The 12516-nt window shown below is 33.5% G+C and overlaps 1 protein-coding gene across 1 annotated transcript; it reads right to left on the reverse strand.

Moving 5' to 3' along the window:
• Positions 1-7215: 7215 nt before the first annotated feature.
• LOC107862916 lies at positions 7216-12072 on the reverse strand. The gene is made up of 2 exons (XM_016708629.2): positions 11792-12072; positions 7216-7482 (listed from the first exon to the last, which is right to left on the reverse strand). The coding sequence occupies exons 1-2, from the start codon at positions 11938-11940 to the stop codon at positions 7359-7361; spliced, it is 273 nt and encodes a 90-aa protein (XP_016564115.1). The 5' UTR covers positions 11941-12072; the 3' UTR covers positions 7216-7358.
• Between the last annotated feature and the right edge of the window lie 444 nt (positions 12073-12516).

The following is a 12516-nucleotide window of genomic DNA, read 5'->3' on the forward strand; positions in this document are numbered from 1 at the left end:
AAATCTTTAATATTCGAAATTAATGTCTTGAAATGGTCATTCAACTTATGAAAATAATTAATCAAAGTTACTATAACAATTCCGTTGTCCTTAATTAGCTAAAGAAAATTAATTCAATCAAAATCAAAGATAATAAATCATAAGCTATATATCATCCTGATTCAATGTCTTAGTATGACATGAAATGTCCAATGATTTTTTCAAAAAAAATATTTTCTACGTTAAATAGCAATAGATGGATGACTTTAAATATTATAAGTTGAATGACCATTCGAGGAATTAACTGATCAAAAATCTGCAACTGATGTGAAGAGATTTTATTACTCTAGAACTATATATCAATGTTATGTTTCGAAAAACAATCTTCTTTTAAACTTTTTTATATTTAATATACAAATAACAGGTATATCGAACTCTCATTATAAAGTAGCTATAAAGACACGCATTATGATTTCCTGTTTTATAATTTTTGTATCTTTTTAGATCTCTATTTCCATACCTAAATAAGCTATCAAGAGTTAAATACCTTCAAGGAAAATCACTTTTTTGTTATAAATATATTATCATATATAGTGAATGTCAACTTTATCATTTATAGTGAATGTCTATTTATGGAAAAGTTAGAAACCCCAAAGTTAATTTTTTCCTATAAATAAAGAGGTTTTCCTTAATTGTAATTTACCCATTAAGAAACCCGTCAAGAGAAATAATAATCTCTCTTTCTTCTCTCTCTATTCTTCTTCTTATTTGCTTTATATTTCATAACACGTTATCCACACGAAACTCTACCAAACAAGGTGAGATTATAAATCTAAAGGTAATTTTAAGGTTAGTAATTCCTTATGTTTGTTTTTTCCTACTAATGATATAGTTATTGTTGAATTTGAGAAAAATAATTGATTTGGAATTACATATGTTTTGAATTTGTTCATGAAGAAGAACAATATTGTTAAAAGATATGATGATGAATTTAAAATATCTCATTAAAAGAGTAAGACATTGGTTTACAAGTTTCAATGCACCATGATGATAGGATATTAGGTTCAAAGTCCCATAAGGCTATAGCCTAAGATGTCTTTATATGGATAAAATATTGAGTTTGAATCTCAATACACCATCAATATAATGATGGCTAAGGCAAATTAAATTAATGCACTTTTGGTGAAAAATCACTTGTCCCATTGAATATGCTCCATTTTCTGAAGTAAATGTGGTAGCAATGCTTAATATGTCTGAAAGAAGACAAGTAATTAAACGTACGACTATAAGCATGGAGGGACAATATAATAATTATCATAAAAAATGATAGTATTTTCACACGCTTATTATAATTATAAGATATGTTAAAGAAAATTTCTCGACATTATATGTATACCTCGATTTGCTCTTGAAATAGCAATATCATGAAAGAGGTTATAAGCTATCAGAATTTGATAGGCTTAAGGCACGATTATATTCCATTCTTGGGTAATAAGAAGCTTATCAATGCAAATGTGCACTTGATTGTGATGGTATCACAACTCACCCACGAAAGAGGCAGAATAATTGAGAAGATTTATTTTGAAATCTACTTCTGAAGTAGTAAATCTGAAATTTATTCATTAAATAGTAAATCTGAAATTAACTAAGGAAAGATGAACATGTCATGATAAACTTGATGTTTACTAGTATAAAAGTTCATAAATTGACATGAACGATTGAACGATTGTGACATCCCAAAAATGTGCATTAGTGCATAGTGAGTATTAAACATATATTGAAGAAATAGAATATTCTTCATGAACTTTTAATGTCGCTTGTTCTCATGATAAGTTGGTTGGACCAACTAATTTTGAGATTGGATCCCTTAAAATTTGAAAAGTATAAAAGGTGAAAAACGGTTCGTTCACCTATTATGTGATATGTCGAAAAGATGCATCAATAAAATAATCACATGTACCTTTGTTGTCAACCTACAATTTGACATTCATAAAGTTGTTTGTTCAGTAAAATTGAGTTAAGAGCAAAACTTTCAGATTGTGTAATCAAGACAATTCATCTTGATGATGATGGTTTGACATTGAATACCTTCAATAAATAGCTGAATCATTGCTAATGAGAACAAAGCTTCATGTATTGGTTTGAAATATGAAATATTATATACAAAAGTACTTGTATGCATCAAACCAATAAATTATGATTAACTCCCCTCAAAATTAGTTATGAGTTAGGAACCACACATTGTTCATCTAATAGTTCTGATGTGCGGTATACGATTAATGAATATACCATGATGCACAGAGATGGATTCCCCAAAGAAGATGGAGGATGTTTGTTAGTTTTCCTAACATAAGGGGTAGATTATAAGCAGCTATGAAATATGTTAGGAATTATCATCAGATCCTCATTCAAAAGATAATTAAAGTCAAATGCTGAAAGCATCTCATGTTTAAGCTGCAATTGCTCCTATTTTGTGTCCTAAAGGACAAAGTCTACACACATATGAAGCGTAGTAGACCAATCGATTTCAATATGAAATAATTCTTGAAAAGGATAAGGAGCAAATGACCATAACAAGAAGACAATATGCTTTTGAAGAGCCTACGACATAACACCTCTTGAAACCTTATAAGAGGTTCAGGTACCTGAAAATAATGAACTAATGAGATCTCAAAATGTTATGTCACATTATGAATCGATATGAAATGACATATCATCAATATAATTGATACAATATTGACGCAATATTGTGAAGGATTACGAGGATCTAAATTTTATGTTTATTTAAGCATGCGGACATAGAAACATTTATTAAGTGATACGAAAGAATGCATCTTGATAAGCATAAAACTTATTTGATTTGCAATTCAAATACTTGAAGATGTCACATTTGAAATGCTGAATATTGTCACTTGACAATATATATGAAACTTTTTAAGGATTCAAAATGTTTGAAGCATATAAAAGTTTCTAGGAAACTTATATATAAACCTTATATTACATAAGTTTATAACTTGAAAATCATTGAAACTCTTGGAGAGTTTTCAAAGTCAATAAATTATTTGTTGAAATGAGAAACATACCGAATCGAATTGGTCCTGAAGTATCATATCTCAGTGTAATTGATGCATTAATGTATCTCGCAGATACTACAAGGTTTGATATGACCTTTTTCAGTTGATTTGTTAGCAAAGTATAGTTTTACTCCTACTAAGAGATCGAAATGGGATCAACATGATTTTACTTTATTCTAAAGATTGCAATTCTGATCTTGTTGATTATGCTGATACTGGATATTTATTTAACCCGCATAAATCTCGATCTCAAACAACAATGTGTTCACATATGGAGACACTGTCATATCTTGGAGATATACAAAGCAGTCTATCTAGCTACTTCATTGAACCATGCTGAAATAATAATTATCCATGAAGATAGCCGATAATGTGTATGGTTGAGGTCCATGATACATCTCATTCGAAAAAAATGTGGTTTGAAATGTGACAAAGTACCCACATTTTTTATGAAGATAATACAGCATACATAACATAACTTAATGGAGGATTCATAAAAGGAGATATAATGAAGCATATTTCGTCAAAGCTTTTATATACATATAATATCTAAAAGAATGGTGATATTAACAAGCAACAGATTGGTTCAAGTGACAATGTAACTGATTTATTCACCAAGTCTCTTCCAAGTGCAACTTTCAAGAAGATGGTGCACAAGATCGGAATGCAGCGGTTCAAAGATGTTCTTATTAGGGGGAGTTAATACACGTTGTACTCTTTTTCCGTTACAAGGTTTTGTCCCACTGGATTTTCCTTGTAAGGTTTTTAATGTGACAGCTTAGATGCGTATTTTTAGAAATGTGTACTCTTTTTCCTTCACTAGATTTTTTTTCCCACTGGATTTTTTCTATTCCTTCACTAAAATTTTTTTTCCACTGGGTTTTTTCTACTAAGATTTTAACGAGACACATTATCTATCAATTAGACATTTAAGAAAATTGTTATAAATATATTACCATATATAGTGAATGTCTACTTTACCATATATAGTGAATGTCAACTTTACCATTTATAGTGAATGTCTATTTATGAAAAAGAAAAGTTAGAAACCCCAAGGTTAGATTTCCCTATAAATAAAGAAGTTTTTTTTCATTGTAATTCACCTATTAAGAACCCGTCAAGAGAAATAATAATCTTTGTTTCTTCTCTCTCTATTCTTCTTCTTATTTGTTTTATATTTCATAACATTTTTAATGTTCCCAAATACATTGTCATGCAGAATTATTTTGGTACGAGAAATATGCTAACTTTTAAAACGTGAGACACATTATTTTTGGTTTCCAGCCTTATTGATGTGTAACTTTTAAGCCAATAATTAAAAATATTCCTCTTTTTGATAGAAAATAGCTTGTACTTATTAAGCCTCCCCCACCCCCTCGTATTGAGTACAAATAAAATATAATAACTATACTACAATGTGCTATCAGTTACCGTGGTGCTACAGATATATTCAAGATTTTAAGTTTATACGTTTTAAAATTTTAATATCGAAAACTATTAGAAAAATATTTTAAGTTACAATCTTTCTCATTAATTTTAATGTGATGAAAAAATTCATTTTACAAATATTAGTTAATGTTCATATAGTTTGACTCTCGAAAAGTGAAACATAATAAATGAAAAATGAACATAGTAAAATTATAAAATATAATAAAAATTATTGAATGCAACTTTGGATCTTGATACTGGTGCCTATGAGCCTATGTGACAATTATAGAATGCCCACATGTAACATGCACTCCTAGTCCTGATTTCTTTTTTCTACTATTAAGATTTTGGGCAAACAAACAATACGTACATTATGTATTTACATCTATACGAACACATGCACTCATATTTTAGTTTTATTTACTTTTTTCATATCTAAGATAATAATTTCAAGAGTGAAGAGTCGTTCACACTTTTAAGTGTTAAAAAAGTATGTAATTTCTGCATCTTCACTTTCTCCTCCATTTATAAACTAAGCTCCATTAAATGGTGTTTGGATTGATTTATTTTTAGTTACTCTTAGTTTTTAAGTATTTTTTTAATTTTGGTGGTGTTTGGCAAATTAAAAAAATACTTTTAAGCACTTATTTTTAAGTAAAAATAAGTGCTTATAAGCCAAAAGCCAAATAGTACCAACTTTTGACTTTTGACTTATAAGCCACTTATTAAAAGCAAATCCAAAAAGGTTAATACATTTTTTGATTTTTTTTTATGGTCTAAACATTATATAAGTTACGCCTAAGTATAATAACAATATACAAGGTAGTTGTAAAATATCTTTCGTATTGCTGCTCTATCTCAATTTAAGAAACACTTTCGTTATGTGACATGTAATTGGGATAGGAGGGAATAGAAATTACTTGCAGTTAAATCGGGATCACTTTTCTTGATTTTTTTTTTTATTGGAAACAGGGAAAGATAATGGTAAAAGAACTTTTGGGCAACGCAATCCAGATGCACAAAGCATCTCTGCGTCGGCAAAGTTCTAGATAGGGGTGTGTATGCGTTTCAAGTGGTGTAATGCGATCAGTCAGATGATTAGACTCTAATCTAATGCACGCATTAGTGATTGCTTCCATGCCTTGAACCTCTTGTTATAAGTCATATCGAGACAATGTTACTTTTACTCTTGTTAAGAGAACACTCAGGTGCAGTACATTAGAAAAGATCGAGTTCAAAAATCATACAAAGAAAAAAAATATACTATTTAGAATGATAACCAAGAACTCAATAAGTTGTCTTTTTTCTGAATTCAGAACTCATAAATTTAGAATTCTTCTTTCGCCTCTACTCGATGAACACAATTATCTAATATCTATATGATCATACATACCAGATACTTGAGAAATAGTTGAGTCGAAGTGTATGTAGAGCGGTCAATACGGGTCGGCCCAGCCCATTCGGGGTTTGAGTTTGACGGGTTTGATGGGCCAAAAAACACCAAGCCCACACCATTACTCTGTGGGTTGCGCATCTTACGGATCAGCCCACTTTTGAAATAATAATATTTTGCAATTTAATTTTAGAATGTTAATAAACATAAATATTATCAGATAATATTACATAGTGTTAATACTTGTTAATCAAGTCTCCAACACCCCCCCAAAAATACTCCTAACAACGCAATTAAATAACTTTTGACATGATATCCTTCGAACCAAATAAACAATCAAAATAGTTGCATGTATTTGACTTACGGATCAGCCCACGAGCTAGCCCAACCCACATCGTTCAAGCCCCACGGGCCACGGACCTATTCGGGTTGGGTTAAAAAACCTTGTTCTTAAATGGGCTGCAAAAATTGAACTCCATTAAATTACAGATCTCATTGAGCCAGCCCAACGAGTCTGACCATATTAACGGCTCTAGGTGTATGCAAGCTAATACAGACAAATCCTAGGTCAATATAAAAATCATAAAGAGATTTTAGAGTCTAACAATGAGCATAGTGACCATAAAATAAAACTATGAGAAGAAAAAGGTAAAGCTAAAACGTGGGGACAGACAAAGACAAGGTGTACCACGCCACAAATAGCCTTTCTCTGTCTCTCAAAATTGGTGGGACGCATGTTATCACTCTGTCACCCTTCATAAATCTTTTACTAATAATATATCAGTTTATATTTTTATCGCCACAAGTGAATTGTCAACTTCATTTTTAATGAAAAGCATTATAAGTAGATATGCACATGTCCTTATTTTAACTTAAAAGTTTGAAGCAAAATTCATTAATGCTTGTCCAGCAAAGCTGAGAATGTTGTGTGATACTAGTTGTTTCTTGCATATACAGCTAAGCAAGTTGGCACAAGATCAAATGTTGCTATTACTATAGCTATTTTGTTCAGTAGAATCTACAAATGAGCTGGCTTATGCACCTGCTATGCTATCCATTCAGATTCAGTTAACAATATAAAATGTTCAAAAACTAGATCTATCAAGTACATGTTATTTCATTATAGTTGTCAACAACCTATTCTGGTTGCATTTTATCTTATTGTATATGACATTTCTTTTGTTTGAAACTAACTTTATCACATCACAAGTGGTGATTTCACTTGGCATTTTAGTTAAGACGGGAAGATAATAATATGTAATTTAGTGGTTAAGTTAGAACTTTTTCGATTAACAGTTAGGCTGAGCATCACCTAATCCACAAAATCAAGAACATGTCAAGTACAAGAAATGAATATTATTATTCTGTATAAAATATGTAGACCATGTGGAGACTCTCCATTTCAGATCAAAGGGCAAAATTCTTTCAGGTACAGACAGTTTCTAATTTACAGAAAGGTTACATAACAAACCATGAGAATCTTCCTAGTCATCATCATATGAAACATGGAAACTGGTGGTACAACCACTTGCTTCAGGATCTTCTGCTCCGCAGCAATCATAAAACTTGGCAGCATAAGGAGGATCACCCGGTCCCAATTCATAATACCTACAAAGCAAAAAGAAGGCAGAGACTATCAAGTCAAGCGTCCTTGGAAAGATCTTGCATGATATAATGACAAGATGACCAAAATACACTTGGAAGTACCACTTCTGGGAGTGAAAAAATATAGAGGAAAACCTTTACCAAATTTCAGAAACCAAATCCTTCAAAGGTCTAGTAATACAAGAAATTAAAGTTGCACAGTGTACATTTTAACAGCTAAAGCTATTATTCCATAGTAACAGAAGGTGGCAGCATAAAAGTAAACATTATCCTCTTCTTCTCCTTCCTTTTCCTCAGAAGGAATACACTAAAATTTTGCATCCGAGCTAGAGGCAAAATTGGTCCTTTTCCATCCGAGCTAGAGCAATCAATACGGGGAGGGCATTCTTTAGCTATGTGACTAATGGCGAGTGCACTTCTAGGCCAAAAACAAGGAGGACAAAGGTGTCCCATGTCGAATAGTACTGGGATTGGCCATTTCCCCATTTATTTATAAGAAAAAAAAATGTTTGCTCTACTGTCCAGTCTTTCGGAAACTGGTCCACCCCAGAAAGAGAGTAACAGCTAAGAGCTTCACCTCTAGCAGAAAAACCAGCCCTTCACGCCCAAAAATCATGTCGCACATCTACTTGTTTCTTCTCAGCCAGGCCTGGAATATGAGTCCTTTGAATACAGAGTGAAAAGTAAGATGCAAAGTGCCAAAAAAAGTAAAAAGTAAGGATGTAAAATGTAATTAACAGCAACTCCTCACGGAAGTTTCTACATTTGAGTTCTTCTCTGATGCAACACTCAGATTAATGATTATCCAATGTACATACATGTTGGGTACTGAAGGTAAAATTACAGTGCAGTCTGTTCTAAACTTCTAGTTGTACCAAGCAGGATGCAGATACAGGTAGTTCGCAGTGACAGTCATGTCATAATGGTCAAGTCTATGAACTTCAGCAGTATCTAATTCTACTAGCGAAATCGTGGGAATGCTAAGTTTCTAGAACAAGCAAAAGGATCATATTCCCCGGACATAAGGGGAAATTTGCAGCAAAAGAAGCAAAACTACACCTTCACTAGTGTTCATAAGCAAACTAGTCAGCTCAACCCAACTTGGTGACAACCGTTTACGAGCCTTAAGAACCCTAGTGGGGAACTAATAACCCAGCATATTTTGGAAAGAAACTATTACAGTTTCATTTAAAATCCGAGCACATAAATCAAGTATTTAGGTTATAGAGTATTTTCCCACTTCCCCAGCTCTCTAAGATTGTTAATCTTGAAACCTAAGTTGCAGTGCCCTTTTCAGAAAATAATTTCATAATGTGCACTCTCGTTTATAAATCAGCTCACTTAAGACTTATGAGAAGCATCAAGCTAGTATGAAGCTTCCATTCTGGCATTCAATAGTATCCACACAACTCTTTCCCAAGCAAAATCCTACCTAATGAGTGTGCAAGGAATTTTGCAGCAGTAATACTTAATAAATGAAGAGGGTACTTTAACACAAGTTAAAGGAGATAGCAGGCACTAAAAAAGATAAAAATGTAGGGGAACCTTGAATGAGTTGATTGGTAGAGGATAGCAGGCACTTGGACTATGGAAAGTTCAGATCTCCAACCTGAAAAGTTGTTATTACTCTTTGGTCCCGAAAGTACTCTTTCATGACGGAACTCACAGAAGTGGTTGAAGGAAAGCCCAAACAAAAGTTCAAATGCTTTTATCGAGGATAAACATTGTTTAGATGGTTTAGCTGTAATTATTAGAAAACTTAGCTGATACTGTTATAAGTCTCTTAAAGGAAAAACTGAATCACTTTGAACTGATTCTTTCACATCACTCTTCCTTCATTCTTAACCCAATATCTAAGTTGTTTGAAAGCTTGTTTCTGAAGACTATATATGAAGAGCAGCAAAAGTAATGGTTGTCTCCAAATAAAAGAAAAATTACGGCCACATGACACGCATATCATGGTTATCATATGAGGTTAGCTAAGTATATGTACTGACTCATGCCAGAAGAGAGAGAAAAGAACAGTCATACGACTGATAGTGATACCAGGTCGAAGGCAATATGACCTTCTGGTTTAAAGAAATAGCGGCACTTGAAGAAACTTGAAGTATTCTCTGAGGGCTACTCATCCTAAGCAGCGACAAGACATTTAAATAGGTAAAGATTGGTACAATTATGTCTTTAAAGTTCCAAATTCTAACAAAGATTTTTCAGCAGGGCAACTCCCATGTAGAGGGAGAGAATAGATTCAATCCTAGAGCTACCTTAGTACGTCAATTCCCCTGACTCGTGTTATTTGGCACAAACTTTAGATCAGTGATACAAACAATACGGAATGCCTACTCTAGTACCTAACCATATGATAAACGAAACTACAACTGACCTTTGAGAGTGGGATTTGTTCAACACTTGGGTCAATGAAAATAGGGAAAACGCGTTCTTTCTTTCTGTTGGGTGCACTGAAGCCTACATTATTCTTGTTTTACTATTGAAAAAAAAAAGCTGGAAAATGTTAGATATCTCTCCGGATACAAGTAAAAGTTACAGTTTTGATCATTTTCTAAAACAATTTAAGCATATCTCAGTGTCTTTCAAAGTGAAAAAAGATTCATAAAAAAGGTTCATGAGGCTTGGGTGAAAAGTGAGAAGTGAGACTTAAATTTTCTTGAAGTGAAATGCACAATTTACAAATCAAAAATTCTGAAACACGGATGAATTTGGTACTATAATAATCACTTAGCATAATTAACTGAAGAGTCCACTACACGATAGTCTCTATATTAATCAAACTCCTCTAAGTTAGATTCAAATAACTGACCACTTCTCAATGGAATCACTTCGAGCATCATTCTTTGAAGCGCACTGTTCTTTGAATAGGAAAAGAGAGTTTACTCATGAAACTATAACCCTTCATTTCATGCTTTAAGCAAGAAACCGATGGCTTTCAATAACACTAGCATATTGCAAGATGATAATGTTCCTAAAAATGATATACAGAACCTACTGACATAGTCCAACTGAAACCATTTTCCATTTTAGCACTCAACCCTCATAAGTAACACTGTTGCCTCTTCATTTTAATATCACTGCTCAATAGCTGAAATAAAAGATGCAACTTGAAGAAAGGGAAAATGTAATTATCATATCGCAAGCACAAATGGCCCTTAAAAAGGGCAGCCCGGTGCACTAAAGCTACTGCTATGCGCGGTGTCCGGGGAAGGACCCCACCATAAGGGTGTATCGTACGCAGTCTTACCTTGCATTTCTTCCAGAGGCTGTTTCCAAGGCTTGAACCCGTGACCTCCTGGTCACGTGGCAGCAACTTTACCAGTTACTCCCAAGGCACAAATGGCCCTTAATTTGCCTTAAAAGACAATTTATTCATTGCATGAAAAAAGGATCCTACTCTTCTCTTTTAAAAAAAATAACTGTGGAGTCCGGACAGCTTGTGCATGCCTCGACTCGACTAATTCCATGAAATACCTGTCACCTCCTCCCAACAACAGATAACTTTGTCCATCAAGGCTAGGACAAATGGGAGAACTCACTAGTGTTTTTGTCCCTGATGGGATTTAAACTCTAGACCTCATGGTTCTCGAATCACGTCATTGACTAAAAGGCCACACGCACCTCAACTAATTCCACGGAATACCTAACACCTGACACCAACAATAAGTACCTCTATCCACCAAGGCTATGATGGATAGGAGAAATCACTTAGTGTTTTTGACTCTAGCTTTGATTTAAGTCTGAGACCTCATGCTTTTCATCCCACTTTATTGACTGTTTAGATTTTCCATGAATTTCCTACTTTACCTGATTTTCTACCATAGTCAGAATTATCTTTCTTGGTGGAAAAAAAGTTTACTTGTTGGAAAAAATCTCTTTCCTAAGCGTTTTTTACCTCTATAAATAGAAGGCTTCTCCCCTCGAGCCATAACACAATAACATCCATAGTGTAGTATTTAAAGAGTCATGTTAGGGAGGAGATTTCTCTCTAATAGCTTTTCATGGTTTCTTTTATATTAAGTTTTCATACGTAGGAAATTGGTCAAACCATATAATAATATGCTTTTAGTATATTTTTCTTTATCGTCCGATAATCTTTATCGTCTGAATTATCGCCACTATGGTTTGCAAATTAATAGCTTCCCCATGACATACTCTATTTTTCGAACCCAAGATTGGCCACTAGGACACACTTTGATTAATTAATTGATATGTTACCCTACTAACACACACACAAAAAAAACAGTATGAATTTGATCACTGAAAACAGAATTACAATTTTTTATATATTTTGAAGTGATACCTTTTCTGATCATCGTGACGGCGACAGACAAAGAAAGAAGGATGAAATCGGCATGAATTTGAGTTATTAGAAGCTGCTGAATACGTCTGTTTGCATCTTTTGCACACTTTCTCATTCCCTTTTTCTGATTTTCCTGTTTCTTCCGCCATGTTTTCCCTACTAACTTGTTACGCACAATTCATTCTGAAGAACAACTTCAATCAGACTTGGATGTTCTATGGGCCTTCTGGAAGGCCCACAAATGTTTTAATTTGAGAAAATCGCAGCAACTCTTTAAATGTTAGCCACGTTTTAGCCTTTAGGACTTTGTTTTGTATCACGTTACTCGTAAACTACAATTCGAACGCGAGTACGTGTCTCTCTTCTTTATTTTTTTCCACTACTTGGAACGCAAGTAGAGTAATTTGACGTATGAGACTGATGTGGCAGTAAAGCTGGAATCTCATGTCATTCAGAAGAGAGATAGATTCAAGTATTTTGGGTCTCTGATACAAGGTAATAGACAGACTGACGAGGATGTCACGCATCGTATTGATGTAGGGTGATTGAAATGGAGACTCGCTTTGGAAATTTTGTGTGCTAAGAAGGTGTCTTATAAGCTTAAAGGTAAATTCTACAGCATGGCTGTCCGACCGACTATGTCGTATTGAGTAGAGTGTTGGCTAGTTAAGAACTCCTACTCGAAAAGTTGAAGGTGAGGATACTCATGAGATGGATGTGCGAAC

Source organism: Capsicum annuum, chromosome 3, assembly GCF_002878395.1.
Source record: "Capsicum annuum cultivar UCD-10X-F1 chromosome 3, UCD10Xv1.1, whole genome shotgun sequence".
Taxonomy (NCBI): domain Eukaryota; kingdom Viridiplantae; phylum Streptophyta; class Magnoliopsida; order Solanales; family Solanaceae; genus Capsicum; species Capsicum annuum.

What these genes read in the sequence shown, in the direction of transcription:
- LOC107862916 (XM_016708629.2), bottom strand. Translation starts at nt 11,940, where the DNA reads ATGGCGGAAGAAACAGGAAAATCAGAAAAAGGGAATGAGAAAGTGTGC. An exon ending in CGTCACGATGATCAGAAAAG is followed by an intron (nt 7,483 to 11,791) that starts GTATCACTTCAA and finishes TTTGCTTTGTAG; the next exon opens with GTATTATGAATTGGGACCGG.